This window comes from Meriones unguiculatus, chromosome 1 (assembly GCF_030254825.1).
Source record: "Meriones unguiculatus strain TT.TT164.6M chromosome 1, Bangor_MerUng_6.1, whole genome shotgun sequence".
In the NCBI taxonomy this organism is placed as follows: domain Eukaryota; kingdom Metazoa; phylum Chordata; class Mammalia; order Rodentia; family Muridae; genus Meriones; species Meriones unguiculatus.
In genome coordinates this window covers 53659741-53679750 of record NC_083349.1, presented here as the reverse complement: position 1 = coordinate 53679750, position 20010 = coordinate 53659741, and the positions used below count along the sequence as shown (strand labels likewise).

Here is a 20010-nt window from a genome sequence, read left to right as displayed (position 1 = left end):
TCTACCATCATCTCCTGGGAGCAGACCTAACAACGACAACCAATTCATTTAGCTAGTTGGTATACTGCTGTCTCCGCCTCATCTCCTGGTGCACATTCAAATTTCAGTATTTACTTACTCCAGCCTCATTTGGCAGCATCTTCCAGGCTTTTACACAAGTGGGTGCATGACCTTTGGCCAGCTGGCAAAAGATCTGATTGCATCCTTTCTCTCTACCCAATAAGGGCCTAGCTTTACTGTGGAGGTTCCCTAGATACCGTTAAGATCTGAGCTTGGGAAATACAAGCTGATTCTGCCAAGTTCAAGGTCCTCTGGGTTCTGGCTGTGTCTTCTCGGCATTCGAAAAGCCCCCGCCCCTGCTCTGTCTTGGTGCCTCCAAGATGGTTGGTTTTGATTATGTGAACGCTTGTGTGCTATGATTTCTGAGGCCACACTGAATTCCACCTATCCACTCTCCAATCTGCTTATTCATGTTTGAAATTGCTTGGACAAAATTTTCCTTTACAGTTAAAGTTTTTAAGAGCCATAGACATACATATTATATATCTTGTATTATAAACATATATTAATATAAACTTTTCACTGGCAATAACACATACACATGGAAGTATATAAATCATAGCTGTAAAAGAGCTTCTCACACCATGAACACCAGGGTTGGCTAGCCAATTCCCATTCTCAAACATCTACTGTGCACTTAAACCAAAACTTATTCAACTACTTTAATTTGAGTTGTTTCTAGATTTTTTTCTTACTAATAGATTTGCTATGAATATTCGAGTCCAGGTCTTTAGTGAATACGAACAATTTGCAGTTAAAGAATCAAATAAATGAAACATTGACATGTGTAGTCAATATTAGTCAGTGTTATTTAGCACCCTCCTCAAGTCCCAGCACCAGCATGTAGAAGTTAATGTCTGAACACGTCTTCACCAAGTCTTTTGCCATTTTCTACTATAATTCTACTTTTACTGTAATACTTTTTCAATGTTTTTAAAAGAAAGCTCTTTATTTTTATCTGTACAGTTGTTTTATCTGCTTTTACCTATATCTCTTATCTCTTTTACACAGAGGCGGAAGAGGACATTGGATCCCCTGGAACTGGAGATATAAATCACTGTGAGCTGACATGTGGGTTCTGGGAATCAAACCTAGGTTCTCTGCAAGAGAAGTAAGTGCTTTTAGCCATCTTTACAGACCCTAGTGTAACAGTTTTAAAATATAGTTCTTCAGTTATTAGCTATGTATACATACTCATCTGTATGAATTAAGAAGAAAATAAATTATATATATATATCATACTTCTTCTCCCACCCTGTAACTTAGCTTTTCATTTTCTTAATAAAATCTTTTTTATTCAATTATTTTTATTTTTATTAATTATAGTTTATTTACTTTGTATCCTCCCTGTACCTCCCTCTGTCCTCCCCTCCCAATCCCATCCTCCCTCTTTCCTACCTGTGTTCCTCTCCCAGTCCACTGAAAAGGGAGGTCCTCCTCCCCTTCCCTCTGATCCTAGTCTATCAGGTCTCATCAGGAGTGGCTGCATTGTCTTTTAGATATATAATATAGGATAAACATACTAGAATCTGTACACCTAAGGAAGTTAATCAGGAAGGAGGACTCTGGCTAAGATGCTAAATCCCCATTCAGAAAGGCAAAGAGGATGGACATTGGAGAAGGGAGAAAACAGGGAACAGGACAGGAACCTACTGCAGAGGGCCTCTGAAAGGCTCTACCCTGCAGGGTATTGAGGCAGATGGTGAGACTCACAGCCAAACTTTGGGCAGAGTGCAGGGAATCTTATAAAAAAGTGGGAAATAGTAAGACCTGGAGAGGACAGAAGCTCTACAAGGACAGCAACAGAGCTAAAAAGTCTGGGCACAGGGGTCTTTTCTGAAACTGATACTCCGGCCAAGGACCACTCATGGAGATGGCCTGGAGCCCCTGCACAGAGGTGGCCTATGGCAGTTCAGTGTCCAAGTGGCCTCCATAGTAATGGGGACAGGGACTGTCTCTGAGATGAACAGATTGGCCTGCTCTTTGATCACCTCCCCCCGAGGGGGGAGCAGCCTTACCAGGCCACAGAATAAAATCTTTTAAATGAACAGAAGTCTTAACTTATTTATGTTTCCTTATGGTTAATTCCTTGTGCACTCTATTTAAGAAAGTTTTTCTGTCTCTCAGAAAAAAACATTTAAAAATACCATGAAGCTGTTTTCCTGTTTTATTTAAAACTGACTTGTGTATAGGTGTAAGGTAAGAATCAAGCTTAACTTTTTAAACCATATGTTGTGCAGCAATTTCTTCCAAACGGAACAATTTCTTTTTATTTTTCAGGTTTTATTTTCTTCTTAATTATTTATATATGTGTGGATATGTGCATGTGGGAGCAGGTGTTGGAGGAGTCCAGAGGAGGCACTGGAACTCTTGGAGCTGTAGCTACAGGCCATTGGCTGTTGCCGACGTGGGTGCTAGGAACTGAGCTTAGATCCACAGTAAGGGCACTATGTATTCTCAACCACCAAGTCATCAACCCTTTATTCTGGAGGGAAGTTCTTTAAGTCTCTATAAGTTCTGAAGGAAGACTTGTTAAAATTCTGGCAATAAACAACTCCCAAGTCTCAAAAAGTCCCTGAAACTTAGTAGGTTCACAGGCCTCTTTTTCCTCAAGGTTACATACTGCTGAAGAAAAGGGACTCTAACCTCCTGGGCTGTTGTTGCCTACCTTGTGAGTGGCAGAGAGCTCCAGAGTTCTTGCCTCCAGTAGTCAAAAATCCATGCTGGGATGAACTTTTGTACATACAACTGCTTTTGGGTTGTCTGTACTCCTTTAAGTAACCCCTACCATGCTCCTCTAAGTGACTTCAATAAACTCACTAGTTCACTGAGCTGGACTTTGGTAGTATAGTTACTTTGATCTGTTGTTGGTCCCCTGTCTGGAAGGAGTAGCAGGGATGAATATCATGTTTCTCCAGAAAAAGTCTCACAATATTATTTCATTCTGTTGACCCAAAACTATTTATTAAGCAGACCACACTTAATCCTATGCTGTTAACCACAAGACTGTGTATGTATTGATCCAGGGTGTACTTGAGAAATTTTTAATAGTTAAACTTATTTTCTGTTGGCATTTGGATTCTTTTCTCAAGGAACACGTATTATATATAGTCACTATGCACAAGGCATCATTTCTTCAGAATCACTTCATTTTAAATTTCACCAACCCCTGTAATATAGATACTGATATATTCCTATTTTATAGGTAAGGCAATAAAAACTTAGGGAGTAGAATAATTTTTCTAGGGTTGCCTAGCTTGTGAGTGGCAGGAACATGACTCCAGGGAAATTCTAGTTGACTCTGAAGTTGGAGAAGCTTCTGATGGGGGAAGACAATGATGATATTATGTTGTCTGGAAAGAGAAAGACAGAAGAAGGGCTCTACAAAAAGACAGGCTGGAGAGATGGTTCAGTGGTAAAGAGCAAGTAGTGCTCTTTACAATGTTTCTGGGTTTGATTCCCAGAACTCAGAAGGTAGATCACAGCTGTCTGTAACTCCAGTTCCAGGAACTCTATGCCCTCTTCTGGCCTTCAGGGGCACTGCATGCATGTGATGTACATACATACATACGTGAAAAACACTCATCCACATAAAATAAAAATGAATTTAAAACCGTTAGAAAACAACAAAAGGGTAGAGAATGTCTTAACCAAAGTATGCAAATATCAAAGTTTTTCACAGAAGAGGCATTTTAATCATTTTGTGTGCATTGCTAGAGTTTCACATTCCCTCCAAAGCAAATTTATTATTTCTCTAAGAAAGTGTTATTTTTGTTTTAGTTACCTTCTTGGGTCCCATCAGGGTGCTTAAGATCCTTCCAGCTCTTCAGCTTTAGAAGCACCTTTCATTCCTCCATTCCCTCATCTTGTGTACTTAATTAGCGACAACTTCTGCCATGTCTTCCTTCAACTATTGAATTATTTTTCTCCATTGCCAGCACTGCCTGCCATCTGTTCTGACAAGCTTCCACTGTTCTTCTTGCCTCCAGCCATTCCTGTCTTTCGGCATTCTATTAAAAGGGTAATATACTACTAAAACACTACACACAGTGTCTCCTTTTCAAAGCAACAGTGAACATTTATTAAACTTTACTATGTGAACGAATGATACTGAACCCTTGAAACACAACATCTAAGCTGACTTTCACACCCCTGTTCTGCCAAAGTACCACCTGTATTTTATAACTCTCCTTTAGCCTAGTAGACAAGAACATTCTAAATCTGCCGTCAAGATCCCTCTGTGACCATTTCCTCACTACTCCTTTAAATTCTGCTCCCGATGAAGTGACCCAGCATATTCCCCTAAACAGTTCATAGATATTTCTGCCTCCCATCTTTTCCTGAAAGCCCACTGTCTTGACTATTACCCTTCTTCCCATACCCTTTATTATTGAAGATCTACATTTAAATTACAGCTCAAGTCAGATTTCTTCTAGTTTTCCCCCACATTTTGTTTGTTGTTTGTCGTTGTTGTTAGTGTTTTGTTTTTGGAGACAGGGTTTCTCTGTGTAGCTCCTGGACTCACTTTGTATACCAGGCTGGCCTTGAACTCACAGAGATCCACCTGCCTCTGGCTTCCCGAGTGCTGGGATTACAGGTGTACGCCACTGTGCCTGGCTTCTTTCCCACATTTTGCCAATCTTTTTCTCAGGTTATCTGGTTACTTTTCTCCATACAGAAAAAAAAAAGTTCCTAATCTTCTCAAGTATCAAAACTGTCAGGGCCGTATTGAAAGGATATATTAGACACCAGCATGTAACAGCTGGATTTGTGTCTATTTACTTCCTCACAACTTGAGAAAGTTAATCTTTCTAAATCTGCTTCCTTGTATATAAAATAGCAATGATAGTGCTTTGTCTTGTTTAATATATTTTAAAAATGTGTATGTATGTGCATTTTTGCGGGTATAAAGTTGTAGGCATGGCAGCATGTATGTGGAGGCCAGGGGACAGCCCAGATGTTGGTCCTCAGATGCCTTCCACCTTTCATTTGAGACAGAGCATCTCTTAACCCAGGACAGGTAGGTTAGTCTCATTGGTCCATGAACTTCCAGCGAGCCACATATTTTGTCTCTTTTCACATGACTACTGAGATTACAGGGGTACACCACCATGCCTAGCTTTTTATGTGGATTCTGAGGATTCAAATTCAGGCTCTCATGCTTGCAAGGCAAGTACTTAACCACCGACTCATCTCCACCCCCTCATCAAATATTTCAGACAGTTACTTATCTGCCATTGTGCTGAGAACTGAGGGTTGCAAAAGAGAGGCATAGTCCCTATTCTTGTGGAGCTAATATCTCAGTGGTGGAGGCTGGGATCAACCATTAGTGTGTATATTTGTGGGCAGTTGCTCTTGAAACTGAGGTCTGGGTTATTATAATCTCACCCAGTCTGTGAGCCAGTTTAGTTATGAAAACCTTTTCTTTTATGTATGCTGGGGTTGGGAGGATAAGAAGAGTTATGAAGATAACAGAAAGGGGACTCCAGATATAGGAAGAAGCGAATATTAGGCCTAGGTGAGTCATATCCAATGTAGTGGGGACTTGAAATAGCAGATAGTTCGGGCTATCTGCTGATATTGCTGACATAAAAAAACAGCTCTTACCTCAAAGAGAGTAACAGAGTCTGTTCTATGACCAAGTAAGGCTGACCACAGCCAGGGAAGACAGATTTAGTATCTCAAACACCATATTGCAAATTGGAACAATTTCATAAGAAAGAAAGTCATAGATCAAGAAACTTTCAGATACATTGGTGGTATGATGGGCATACTTGGTTGTCAACTTGACCACATCTCAAATTAACTAAATCCCAAGTGGCTGGGTATATCTGTGAGGGATATTTTCTTAATTAAAATAATTTGAACTGGGAAGATCCACTTTTAATCCAGATCTTTTGAGGTAGGAAGATCCACCTTTAATCTGGGCTACATCTTCTCTGGCTGCCTATATAAAGGATGGGAAGAAGGAAACTTGCCTTCCTTGCCTGATTGCTCTTGCAAGTCCATTCCTTCACTGGCATTAGAGCCTACTTCTTTGGGACTCCAGCATATACTTAAAGACAAACTGAGACAAGTTGTTCAGTTCAGCCTCGTGAACTGAACCCTGCTGGAATCTTGGAACTTTCATTGGTAGGCAGACATTGTTGGACTAGCCGAAACACAGCCTATAAGCCATTCAAATAAATAGCCATCCTACACACACACACACACACACACACACACACACACACACTGTAAATTCTGTTCCTCTAGAGAACCGTGACTAATATAGGTGATAACAGCAAGTAGATGGGTTACAGCCAAGTAGGAGAAATCTCTGCTATAGGCCTCAGATGGCATCTGATGACATTTTCCACCACGGGATTGATGAAAGGTAGAAGACTGTACTTTCCAAAAGGATTTACCTAGTCTTCACAAGGATCTTATAACCGTGGGTAACACATGGTTAGTTATTTGGAGGGTTAAAGATAGCCCCAAATATTTGGCACTGCATCTGACTCTCCATAACTTGAAATTGTAATTGGCCAATCAACCTTGTAGAATGATTAACATGGGTGCTTCTTCTTGTTTTTCCATTCACAGCATATAGCAAACTATCCCAAAAGTTGGTTGCTTGAAGCAACATTTAATTTGCATGAATCTGCAGTGTGGGTGGGACTTGGTGAAGATGGCTCAGGTCTGTCCTCCAGCAAGGACACAGAAAGGGTCAGGCAGAGGCTGCATCATCTGTTACAACTCAGCTTCAGAAGTCCCTCAGCACTATTTCAGTACAGCACTGACATCTGTAGCAGAGACAGCAGATATCAGGTTACCATGGAGAAGTATCAATGTCACGTCATCTTTAATGAAAAAGTATTCATATGACTGTTTTTGAAAAATGAAGAATGTTCATACATAAAGTATCAGCAGAACTTTCATAAAACCGTGGCTTGATATTTTACCATCATCCATCTCTTGCCTTTATCTCTACTTACCATTGCATTTTGTTGCTTTGAATTACATAACGTCAACACACATTTACAGTTTTGTAGTCATTGATAACATGTCTTAAAGCCTGGACCTATAGATTTCTATATGTCATATATTTATGATATATGATAGAATGCATTAATTTTATCATTTTATATGCTCTGTCTTTCTAACTAGCCAGGCTTTGAGATAAAGCTTTTTTTGTTTTTGTGTTTGTTTTTATTTTCATATCTGTAATTCCAAAGACTGTCCTACCCAGAGCAAGTACTTAATGGGAGTTTGTGTCTTTCAATATTGAATTGTCACTGCTCTCTTGAGATTTTTTTCATCAGGTAGGTTTTCTGTCCTGTGTTGTTTCAAATTTGGATTATGTGATCTATCTGTGGTATATATTTTATACTTAATGTCTCTAGTAGTTACTGATTTCAAAGCAAAAATGAAAACCTTTGATTGAATGAAAAATAGAAACACATATCTAATCAGAAGCTGCCTCCGATATAATCTTGAGCTGAGGAATGGGAGCTAAAGTGTGTGGGAAGGAAAGCACTGCCTAGCTTCAAACACCTGTCGACCTGCAGAGTCAAGATCTGTGCCTATCTCCCTCATGTGTAAAACAAAGCTTGTGTTGGGGAGATGATATCTAACAGTTCTGTTGCTGTGAGGAGACACATGAGCAAGGCCACTTATAAACGAAAACATTTCATTGGAGGCTTGCTTATGGTTTCGGAGGGTGAATTTATGATCATCATGGCAGTGATCTTGGCATCAGAGAGACATAGTGCTGGACCAGTAGCTGAGAGCTCATATCCTGACCCACAGATTACAGGGGGAAAATAGACATAGATAGGTAGAAAGATGTCTGTGTGTTTGTGTGTGTGTGTGTGGAGAGAGAGAGAGAGAGAGAGAGAGAGAGAGAGAGAGAGAGAGAGACTGTGCCTCTTGGCTTTTGAAACCTCAAAGCCCATCCCAGTAACAGGATTGTTGGAAAACTAAAATGAAGTTTACAGATAAAAGGTGCTAAAAAGGAACAAAAATGCTAATGTATGTCAAATATTGGTATAAAGGAGTTGGATATAGATGTTCTGGACTTATTAGTAATAAATAGAAGGATGAAGTACTTAGTTTTTAGGTATTATTAAAAAATGACTGCCCGACAAAATAATTCAAAATAGTATTAAGTTATGAGCCTTCCTGTTGTTTATAGTTTCTTAAGAAAACATTTTTATTGCAGTGTAATTCAAATGGATCTTGAAATACATAAATTTATAATCATGTAATTAACAAGATCACATTCACTGCTCTGGGATCAGGGTGTGTCTGTCTATAATTTGCTGCCAGAAATGAAAAAAAGTCTTGAACTGATTGACAGGGATATTGTCATTTACTGTTTAGGATAAACAGTGTAAAAAGGCATGTATATTGAGTGCTGGAGTTTTTCTTAAAATGGGGCCGCTGTAAAAGCCAGAAACACGCCAGTCCTATTCAACAAATGTTTTAGTAGCTTCTGCGATTTCAAAGGCTCTGTGTTGGGTGCAGAAGAAGAGATGAATAACCGCTGCTGCTGGAGAGAGACAAGATCTGAACGCAGCGGAAAGCGGAGTGGGACTTCAGGGTGCAGGAAAAGCACGATGCTGGAAGAACCTGGTGGGGCCTTGAATAATTTAATTTTGCCTGCCTGCCTGTTTTTTTTTTTTTTTTTTTAATTCTATATTGGATGTCCTTTCCGCATTTGCTAGGTCGCTCATTGGCAGAGCATCCGCGACCCTGTGAAATCTTTCCCAATCCCCATTTGTTCCTTTCCCCACCAATTCGATCTCTTCAGCCTTCAGCACTGCTTTTGGAACAGTATCTATTGTGTGGGTGGCAGAACACGGAGAAGCTATTTTTGTTCTAATTAAGAGCACTGTTTTCGTGGGGGAAGAGGGGAGGGTAATAAGGCGGATCTGAGGCTGAGCCGCTTGCTGGGCGAGGATGTTCCCTGGAGGGAGGCGTTACTAAGGTTACTAGAGAGAGGACCGCAGGTGACAGGCAGGGTTTTTTTCTATAGAAAGATACATTTTCCAATGAAGGGCTGGGCTGGGCTGCGAACAGTGCGACACTGTACTACGCGTTGGGTTCTCTAGAGGAAAAGGGAGGTGGCCCAAAAGGAAAATGGGGGACCAAAGCAGGCAGCCTCTGCTTCCTCTTCCGGGCCTTTTCTTCCGCCGTCATTGTTTCCTTCGAGCCATTATGGCTGAAGCACAAGATCTGCGCGCCGGAGAACGGTGCCTTGTAGATGTGACACGCCTCTGAGCCTGGCCGGAAGTTGCCCCCAGCCGGTACCCGTAGGGACAGGCGAGCCGCGGGTGGTGGCTGTGGCGCAGGCGGCGGCGCTGCGTGGCTCAGGAGGACCGGCGCGGACCTGCAGCGGCTCGCTGAGGCCGTGGGTCGCCGCTGCAGCTGCCAAGACTCTTGGGGCGAACTTGCGAGACAGAGAGGAGCGGAAGGGAAGGGGTGTGTAAGGAGGGCCGTGGGCGTAAATTTGGTGTCAGGGAGGACTTTTGAAACTGGTTCCTCATGGTAGTTGATTGTAATTTTTATTTTGACAGATTCTGGAGGTAGCAGATGCCCAGTTCTCGAGATTGTCTTAACTCCAGTCGATTGTTGTCATGATTTGAACGAGAGCTTTTTAGTGAAGCTACTGAGTTAAGATAGCTCATGGGATGGTTGAAGCTGCCAGAGTTGAAAAAGAAATACGGGGAGCCGAGGAAGGAAATGGTGCTGGGAATGAGGGGTCAAGATGATCTACTAGTTCATATTTACAGGGTTTACTGTACCTAGTACAGTACAAACCCTTTATGTTTGATGGCTCATTTATTCCTTCGGGGTCCGGACTCCTTTTAACCTTTACATAAGTGGGAAAGAAAGAAAACAAATATAAATGAAAAACATCTGTGTCAGAGCTTGGATTCTGCTAATCTCCAGACTCCACAGTATGGTTTTCCACCATCAAAATATGAAGAAAGTGAGGATACAGGATGAGAGGATATTATAATTTGAACAAGTGTGATAAAATGTGCTAAAAGGTGTGAAATCCAGAGTCAGCCAGGGAAGTTGGGAACTGTGACCTGTAAACCTGTGGCTCCCAGCTTGGCTTTGGTCTTCTCCTTAGCATTTGGTGGGTTAAAGAAGAGAAGTACATACATACTTAAGTTGGAAGATCGAATTACAGAGACTCATAGAATTTAACAATTTGACATAGCTACCTTATTTAACAGATGAACAAAGCTCCAAGAGAGGAGTGACATAAGGAAGGTAATCAAGAATGGAAACATTGTTTATCCTAGCTGTATCCTTGCTGATACAAATGCTAAAGTTAAAGAAAAGTTACTCTCACTTTACCTGGCCTAGTTCCTTTCAGCTGTAGAGATTAAAACCTACCCATACCCCTATTAATGTTTCCCAGATTCTGTGCACTTGACACAAATACTAAAGCTAAACAGAGTATAATTTGACTTGCATTGGCTCCTTTCAGCTGTAGGAATTGAATATTGATGACATACAATAGTGAAATAATCCATTTCTTTGTGTGTGTTCCAAGTTCTGCGTGATTCTGGAATTGGATGCCTTTTTAGACATAATTAGGTGACAGCTGGGGCTTGTCAGCACCTCCAAGAATGTCAATCTAGAAATAAACAATAAAACGAACTAAGCCTAAAGGTAAGGTAATTTATTTTAAGGAAACCTCAAACAGAACTGATGTTTAAAAAAGTAAGGGAAAATTTTAATCATTTGATACTGTACTGTTCCAAGCACAAATTCTGTTAAGTTGTGCCTAGTCATATTCACAAGAGACTGTTGAAACGGGGGCCTTAAGAATCAAGTAGATTAGGTTAGCCGCTTGCTTTGTAAAGTTGATTTTGCGCTTGACCCTTCTCATTCCTAAAATGTAAGTGCTTGTTTTTAAGTTAAAAAATGATAAGTATTATGTATTTATCACTGTGTCTATTACAAAGTGATAACATAGTCATTTGTTGCGTAATAAGAGAGACAATTACATTTTGCAATTTCTTCATTTTTCAAACATCACAGAGTATGGTTGCACAGTAGTATAGCCATCAAACACTACACTACAGACAGCCCCAAAACTCATATCTTTCTAGCCTATGAACGTATTCAGCGTGTAATCATTACTGTAGATAATTATGTTATTTTCACGCTTAGGCATAGCTATGTAAAAGGTATAGTTGAAGTGCTAGGCAATACTTTCTGAGCTTTGTAAATTTTATAGTGTTCTGTCAATGACGGAGCTGTCTACAGGGGTACACAACACAGATGAAGGTGATGCATTGCTGCCCCTTGAATGTAGTCACTTTTCAGCATCCAGGCTTAGGTTTCACCAGAAAGGCCAGTGATTAACTTCCATGTTCCCTTAACAGCAACTAAGGGTGGAAAACATTTGCATTTCTGAAATATCAGTCTGTTATTTCAAAAAGAGTGGAAGTTTTAGACGACTTCATAGTCCATAGTCAGTGATCTGTCTTGTAAAACTTGTGGCTGTCTAAGATCACTTCATTTCCACTCTTGTGTTTCCTGGATATTTGGCAGCTCAGGGTCTACACAGCTGACTTCATACTCCTTTGCAGATGCACGGGCATGGAGGCTACGATTCTGATTTTAGTGATGAGGAGCAAGGTGGAGAATCCAGCAGAAAGAAGAAGTAAGTCTTTATTGATCCATAGTTCATGTTATTTCTAGATGGACATGAAGTATGTGTAAGTGATATTAAAAGGTTTTGGTTTAACTCTGCTTATGGAAACACTGTAGCAAGTGAGATTTTCTTCATTACACTGTAATAAATGGATTTAAATTTGGAGGTAGTTGTGGGGAAAATGAGTTTTGTTGTGAAGAGGTTTATTGAAAGGGACGGAGGGAAAAGGAAGGATTTCTCTATTGCGTGTATGTGTGTGTGTGTTATCGTTTGTTAAGACTGTGCCTGCAAATGTCACAGCTTAAAGGGGGCTTAGTCGAAAGTGCTTACCTTCCATATGAGTTCTGTGTGGAGGATGAATTATAATTCAGAAAAGTTGTTATATTTACTTGAATGAGCAGGTCAGAATTGGGATGACCAAGATCCTCTAGCACACAAACCCTGGTTGTCACAAGAACACGTTCTTTTCTTGTTGTCACTTTTGTTTTCTGAGACAGTTTCATTATGTAGTTCAGGCTGTCCTGGAATTCTCCATATGGCCCAGGCTGTCCTAAATTCAAACAGTCTTAGCTTCCCTACCTCTGAGATGCCAAGTATGAGCTGCCATGTCCAGATCCAGGCTATATCTTCACCATGTTGCTGTGTTTGCTGTGTGTAGGGGCATTGTTCTTGGCTTTCAGTGCTTAGAAACTTCATGTTACATATTAACATAATGCATGAGTCATAGTACCAGAACTTGGAGAAACTGGTCTACAGTGAGATTAATATGTTAGGTGTGCTAACTAGGACTGAACATTTTATAAGACCATCAGTCTTCATGAATAACAAAAAGAATACTAATAATTATAAAACATTACAACAATGTATGTTTTCTAGATTTCCATTAAGAAACATTACTTTCTGGTCTGAGGATTCTAAGTTGGTAGAATGCTTGCCTAGGATACATAAAACCCCAGTTCAGTCCCCAGTGCTATGTAAAACCAAGAACAGTGGCACATGCCCTTGAGAGGTAGATAAAGAGCATCAGTAGTTCAGACTTATCCTTGGTTATAGTGTGAGTTCTGGGCCAGCCTGGGTTACATAAGTACCCTCCCTCAAAAGAGATATGTTTTTTTAAATTTGTTTATTCATTTTATATCTTGATTGTAGCCCTTCCCCCTTCTCTCATTTTTACCATCCCCTCTTGTCCCCCTATTCCCCTTCTCCTATTCTTCAGCCCCCTTCCCCCCCTCCCCCCCATGACACACTCATTAATCCATCCCAGCACATCAAGTCCAATCAGGGCTAAACACATCCTCTTCCCTGTTGCCTGGTGAGGCAGCTTCACCAGGGGGAAGTGATCAAAAAGCAGGTAACAGAGTCCATGTCAGAGATAGCCCCTGCTCCCCTTACTAGGAATCCCAAATGAAGCCGAACTGCCCATCAGCTACATATGTGTATGGGCCCTAGGACCAGTCCATGAATGATCCTTGGTTGGTGCTTCAGTCTCTGCAAGCCCCTGTGGGCCCTGGTTAGTTGGCTCTGTTAGTTTTCTTGTGGAGCTCTTGTCCCCTTCACATCCTTCTCTCCTTCCCTCTACTTTTCCACAAGACTCCCTAAGCTTCACCCAATGTTTGGCTGTGAGTCTCAGCATCTGTTTCAATCTGCTGCTGGGTGGAGTCTCCCAGAGGACAGCTATCAAAAGTGATATTTTAAAGGATAGAATTTGAGCAGACTTAGTTGGGTACTATGGTCCAGGGTTCCATTGTTTGTAACAGTAAGGTTGATCATTGTGGTCAGAATCCTCTAGGTCAGCCTTTCTTTTCCATATGTTTTAATTGTTAAATCTTTATTATGCCTACTTCATAGATAAATAATCTTATAATAAGATTAGGGTGGTAAATGATTGAGTCAAGAAGTGAACTAGGAACCTGGCTGTTTGGAACCAGCCTTACAGGTATTAAAATTAAGATGTAAAATGTTTCATTAAAGATCAATGAATTTTTTAAAGTTAAGTCTTTAATTCTTTGAATTGATGTGTTACTTTTTTTTTTTGTTGTAAACCAGTGCCTGACAAGAAGACATTGAAAGATTTGTTTTGGCTCAGGATATAAGAAGGGGTATAGTCAGACAGGGGTAACACCTGGAGGGGGAGCATGAAATAGCTGTGTCAGCAGTGAGGAAGCCAAGAGCAGCTAGAAAGTGAGGCCCATGTTATAAAACCTCAGTCCTTCTGCATCCAGCAAGGCTCCACCTTCCCAGAACAGCACCATCAGCTGAGCCCAAGTGTTCAGTAGTTACAGGAAACATTCACCCTCAGACTGCCACAGCTAAGACACAGGCCACTGGTAGAATGCTTGCTGAGCAATCATGAACATGTGAAGAATTAGGCAGCACCTTTCAAGAATACTAACTCTTAATAATTTTTCTTTTTACTACACTAGGACAGTCGAAGATGAGTTGCTGCTTGCAAAACCATTTCAAAAAGAAAAACATGGAAAGGTGGCCCATAAGCAAGTGGCCGCAGACCTGCTGGACAGGTGTGGTATTTTGGTGTTATGACGTTCCTTGGTTTAAACTATTTCATAATCTTGGGACTAGTGGATTTGATTATGTCAATAAAATATGGACATTTGAAGTTACTTAAGTTTTTTTTTTTTAAACAGGGAAGAAGCAAGAAATAGAAGGTTTCATCTCATAGCTATGGATGCCGTATCCTTTTTATAGTCCTATTTTTATAACTAATAGAATATTTCAAAATATGCTTATTAACCATGTTTTATAAATTTTAAAAATCAAAATATTGTCAAGCTGGATAAACTAATTTTATTTTTACAAGTTAGTAATTGTTGATATAGAAAGTTACCATTTATGTTTTCAGGTATAATTCTCTTTTGCTAATATATAGAAAAATATAAAGGTAAAAATAATGAAAAATATTAGTTGTGGACTATAAATAGACTTCAAAAGTCTATGAACATCCAAATGTTTCAGCCGGTTCTCGTCAGGCTTCTAGCATTTCACTTTTCTGTTCTTGTTTTGTTTAGTATCATTTTAATTTATTCCCTTCTTACCTGGTTCTTGGCTATTTTAAGTTTTGCAAAATATGTTTAAAATCAAATCTGTCTGAGTGCCATCCCTAGGGCTGCTGTCATTATTCCTCAGTTGTGACTGGAGACTGTTTAAGCTATAGATCAGTCAGACTGTGTCATGGCACAACTATACCGACCTCACACTACTGTGGGGTATTAGAGAACAGGAAAGGTGAGGTGATTCTTAGTGTTCGCCCCAGCTCAGGGCTGAGGAAAGGAAGCAATACACTAGGGTTGTCTGGCTCATTTTTGTGTCATTCTTTTCCTTTAAGTTATTGTGTCCTAGATTCTTTTTAAAAATCTCTCTTACCTCTTAACCAATTGGAAGCTTAGCTTAATGTTATTTTTCATAAACATCTAAACATATGTTCTGCCTTCTCTGACACTTTCATTAAGGGTGTTAGGGCACCTAGTGAGAAGGAAAGTATAGGTGCTGCTTTTCTGACATGGATGGTAGAGGACCCCAGTATTTTTTATTTTGAGGGGTTATGTTTAGCTAGAGTGGAGTAGTCATTATGTTAAAGGTCTTAAAGGTCTTTCTGGGTATGGTGGCGCAGGCCTGCAATCCCTGCATTCAGGAGGCAGAGGCAGGAAGATCTCTGAATTTGAGACCAGCCTGGGTGGTCTACATTGTGAGCTCCAAGCCAGCCAGGGCTACAAAGTTGGACCCTGTCTTAAAAAAAAAAAAAAACAAAAACAGAAGAAGAAGGAGAAGGAGGAAGAGGAGGAAGGAGGAAGAAGAAAGAAGAGAAAGAAGAAGAGAGATAGTAGTATTCCTAGAATGGCTGTTGGCCTTTTGGTGAGAGAGAGCAAGCTGTTGGGGAGGTCGAGCAGACTGTTGGGAGGGAGCACAGAGTGTTGTAATTATTTCAGCCTGTGTCTATTAATGTTTTCAAGTTGCTTACATCACCTCAGAGTCTGGGATAGATAAGGCAAAAAAAAAAAAAAAAAGAAAGTCCTGGAGGTATGTAGTTCAACACAAGGATACTCCCTGGTGTGCCTTTGATCGCCACTTTTTACAGGCTTGTATTTGTTTTTATGTATAATGCCCAAAGTTGGAGTTGTTAGTTTAAGGAATAGGGAGGAATATGTCTGTCTAGTGTGTCTCCTGGAAGCCAAGCTCCCGTTGACATGTTTTTTTCTCAAGGAGAAGTTGTGCTGACCACAGCCCTGCCTGTTGCCTTTGACTGATTATGCTAGCAGAGCTGCACAGTGACGGCAAACCATGAATGCAAAGCCTGCAAAAGCTGTCATCTGGCTCCTATGGAAAGAGCTATCTGCTCCAATAGCGCCCAGTTAGTGACCATTGTAGAGTTTGAACCCAGGCCTTGAGGTGTTTGGGCTGCTTCCCCCTTTGATTTCATGTTGTTGTTTTTATATATGTTTTCAAAATTTTTATTTGCATTAGTGTTCTGCCTGCATGTATTATGTCTGTGTGAGGGTGTTAGTTCCCCTGGAACAGACAGTTGTGAGTTACCATGTGGGGGCTGGGAATTGAACCCAGGTTCTCTGGAACCCAGATCCTCTGCTCTTAACCGCTGAGCCACCTCTCCAGCCCCAATTTCATGTTTTTATTAAGTATTCTATTAGAATAGACTGTGGTTGGTGACATCACTATGTCCTTATGGATACAGTCACACAAGTTAAGACAGTTCATTTTGCATGTGCTTGGGTATGGAAAATGCCAAGGTTTTAAAACAAACATGAAATGTTTACAAATCTTGTTTTTCTGCATGAAAAATATACATGGTATGTGCATTCTCTGAATATTAAAAGAAAGTTTAAAAATTTGCTGTAGGGCTGGAGAGATGGCGCAGCAGTAAAGAGCACTGTCTGGTCTTCTGGAGGTCCTGAGTTCAATTCCACATGGTGGCTCACAACCATCTGTAATGTGATCTAACGCTCTCTTCTGGTGTGCAGGTGTACATACAGATAGAGCATTCATATACATTAAGTAACTAACTAAATGAATAAATAAATCTAAAAAAATTTTACTGTGATTTATTTATTTCATTTCTTTTCTTTTTGAGATACTGTCTCACACTTAGGAACTCTTGTTGCTCCTCCTACCTCAGCCTTTTGAATGCTGGCATTATAGGTGTGAGGCACCACACCTGCCCTTCTGACTTTTTGTTTGCTTTTTGTTCTTGAAACCTTGATGTTGGCGGGATTTAATTTTATAAACATTATATCATATTTTATATACTTTAATTATTACATTGTGTAACAATGGAGGATAAATTCTGATTTTTACCTTTAATTTAGAAGCCACAATTTCTTTATTTGTAATACTATAGTTATTAGACTAGATGAGAGAATAAAGTTATGTGCAGTCTAGAAACAGAACAGGAAACTCCTTCTTTCCCCTGATGGTGATACTTTTTTATTACAAGAATAACATTCGCATGAAAAAGATTACAGACATTCCAAAAATGCTTGAAATGTTTTCAGCAGAAAGTGACAATCTACTGTGCAGTAGTCCCTCTTGATTTGTACATTTAAAAATGCTAGATAGACTCATGCCATGCTTTCTTTTCATTTGGTAATATGTTGCGATGGAACAACTTCTGAACAGTTACAACATTCCTTAATGTTTTGCATTTCAGTATCAAAGGCACACAAAGTTTGTAAATGACTATATTTTGTACTATGGTGGCAAAAGAGAGGATTTTAAACGGTTGGGGTAAGTATTGTGGGTAGGGCAAGAATGTATGATTTTCTAGGCCCTCTATTGTAAATCCCTTGGCAACAGGTCTCAGGGAGCTTCCTCATCTGTTGAACCAGACCATAACAGTACATGTGAGAAATGTTCTTGTGTCTGCAAAAATAAGGCAATGTCCAAAAGACTCTTCCAACACTATAGGCTGTTGCTGTTGCCTTTGTTAGCTCCCTAGAGGTTGACAATAAGGCCCTACTGCTGAGGACACCAGACACTTAGACACAGGAGTCAGATGACCTGAGCTGGATCTGATCTCAAAGCCTCCTTCCTGAGGACTAGCTTTCATGGTACCAGAAGGTGCCATGCAAGTTTCCAAAGGAGGGAAGCAATCAACACATACATGCACGTGTGTTCATGCACGCCTGGATGTGTGTTTAACAACAATTGAAAAACTGGCCATGAATTTGAGTGAGAGCAATGGGGAGGGTATGTCAGAAAGATTGGAGGGAGAAAAGAGAAGGAAAGAAATGATGTAATTTTATTTATAATCCCACAAAGTAAAAACATTATTTAAAAAAATAAGGCAGACATGAAACTTCACTGAGGAATTTTCCATACATGAAAATTCTTCCTGTGTTGAGGCTGCTGGTCTTTCATGGATTTCCCTCAGACATAATTTTGGAGTAGGTAAGGCCCTAAGGACTGTAGCACTAATTAGCTATCCCAATTTTATCTTCTCTATCCACTGAGCCCATACTGCTCAAATGTTTAGTCTAGCTCCAAACTGAGCATCTTTATTTTTCTTCCCCCTTTATTGTTCCTCCCAGGAAACTACTAAAATGATGTAACATTATACAGTTTTGAGGGCTAGTTACTTGGATCTATTCTGAAACTTGTTTTCATTCACTTAGAGTCTATTTAGCTTTCTCGACCTTGCTTTGGCAACAAAGCACCATTTGTATAATTAGACCACCTTAGAGATGAACAGCTGTGGTTCTCTACTGAACCTGCTCCTTTCTTGCATTTTTTTATCTTAAGTAGCTTCTGAAAATAATGAAATAGTTCTTTTTATGTAGAAATTTCCAAGTAGAACTATATTTTTACTTATATTTTTATTCAAGTTTTCAAAAATCTCAGCACTATTTAGTCTAAATCTGACTAATTTTGTTTTCTAGGGAGAATGACAAGACAGATCTGGATGTTATACGAGAAAATCACAGATTCCTATGGAATGAGGAGGATGAAGCAGATATGACTTGGTAATTTTACTACATTATTCGTGTGTTTTGTGTGTATATGTGTGTGAAGTTCAGAGGACAACTGAAAAGAATGGTTCTCTTCTTGCACCATATGGATCTCATGGCTCAAACTCAGGTCATCAGGATTGGTGGCAGGAGCCTTTACTGGTTAAACTGTCTTGCAGTCTGATGGCTTGGTAATTTGAGTGATTAGCATCTAATGAAACAAACAGTTTAGTTTTGTCTTTCTTATTCTGTTTTCTCTTTTATTTTATTTAAAGACATTATTTTTATTTATGTGTGTGTGTGTGTGCCTGTTTGTGTATATGCCACATATGTGTTTGGGAACCCATAGAAGCCAGAAGAGGGTATCTGATTGCCTGGATTTGGAATTACAGGTGGTTGTGAGCCACTCAGCATGGGTGCTGGGAACTGAACTAAGGTCTCTTGAAGAAGAGCACATGGTCTTAACCACTGAGCCATCTCTTTAGCTTCAGTATGTGTTGTCTTAGTCATCATTTATCCCTAGCATTCAGCTTTTTCATAGGACAGTTTCTGAGTCAAGGATAGAAACGTACATTTAGTACCCTTGATTTTGTTTGCTTCCTTGGATAATCTTTGGCAATTTTAATTAACTTCTAATTATTTGACCTAGTCTCCAAAAATAATTACACTATCGTTTGTATGTTTCTTATAAAATGTTTTGAATACTTTGGGAAAGAAAATACATGAAAGTAATTTTCAAAGTCCAGACATCACTAAGGGTAATAAATGAAAAGTAATTCTCTTTCTCATTTCTGTAAGTCCTCTAGCTTCTGGACAGTTCATGTCCAGGCAGTCAGCATGTCTGTCTGTATTAGGCCTCTTTTAACATTAATATTTATATCATATATGTTACCTTGATATTGCTCCCAAGTACCAAACTGTGGTTGGGTTTCTGAATGAATAATATATACTTTCTATGGATTTAGGGAGAAGAGACTTGCAAAGAAATACTATGATAAATTATTCAAGGAATACTGCATAGCTGATCTCAGTAGATACAAAGAAAATAAGGTATGCCCTATGAGTATTTATAGTTGGAGCTCTTGTTCAAGTACAGCATTAATTTTTATTAACTACCATGACCCACATTATTCTTCGATGGCACTCATTTGAATCTGTTATCTTGCACTTTGAAACATTGTTTTGACTGCTTAACCTCTGAGGTCATGGGGTTTACAAAGGGTCTGTTGAATTTTTGAAGGACAGGATGCTTTGCGTTGGTGAGATCACCCAGAGAAGTCTGATGTTACACACAGTTGGCAACTGGATTCCATC

At 39.8% G+C, this 20010-nt stretch overlaps 1 protein-coding gene across 5 annotated transcripts in view; it reads left to right on the top strand.

The window, feature by feature from the left end:
• Nucleotides 1–8551: 8551 nt before the first annotated feature.
• The window catches only part of LOC110558290 (protein FRA10AC1 homolog), a 33513-nt gene continuing 22054 nt past the window's right edge, over nt 8552–20010 (top strand). The window contains exons 1-8 of one of the 5 annotated variants that reach the window (XM_021653108.2): nt 9207–9525; nt 10613–10731; nt 11620–11731; nt 14146–14241; nt 14368–14413; nt 17400–17476; nt 18628–18711; nt 19662–19746. In XM_021653108.2, the coding sequence (XP_021508783.1) occupies nt 11658–11731; nt 14146–14241; nt 14368–14413; nt 17400–17476; nt 18628–18711; nt 19662–19746 (462 nt within the window). In that variant the 5' untranslated portion in view covers nt 9207–9525; nt 10613–10731; nt 11620–11657. Of the gene's footprint in view, nt 8677–9206; nt 9526–10283; nt 10327–10612; nt 10732–11619; nt 11732–14145; nt 14242–14367; nt 14414–17399; nt 17477–18627; nt 18712–19661; nt 19747–20010 lie in introns of those variants that run through there. The other 4 variants (XM_021653107.2, XM_021653109.2, XM_021653106.2 and 1 more) reach the window with 4 other exon arrangements.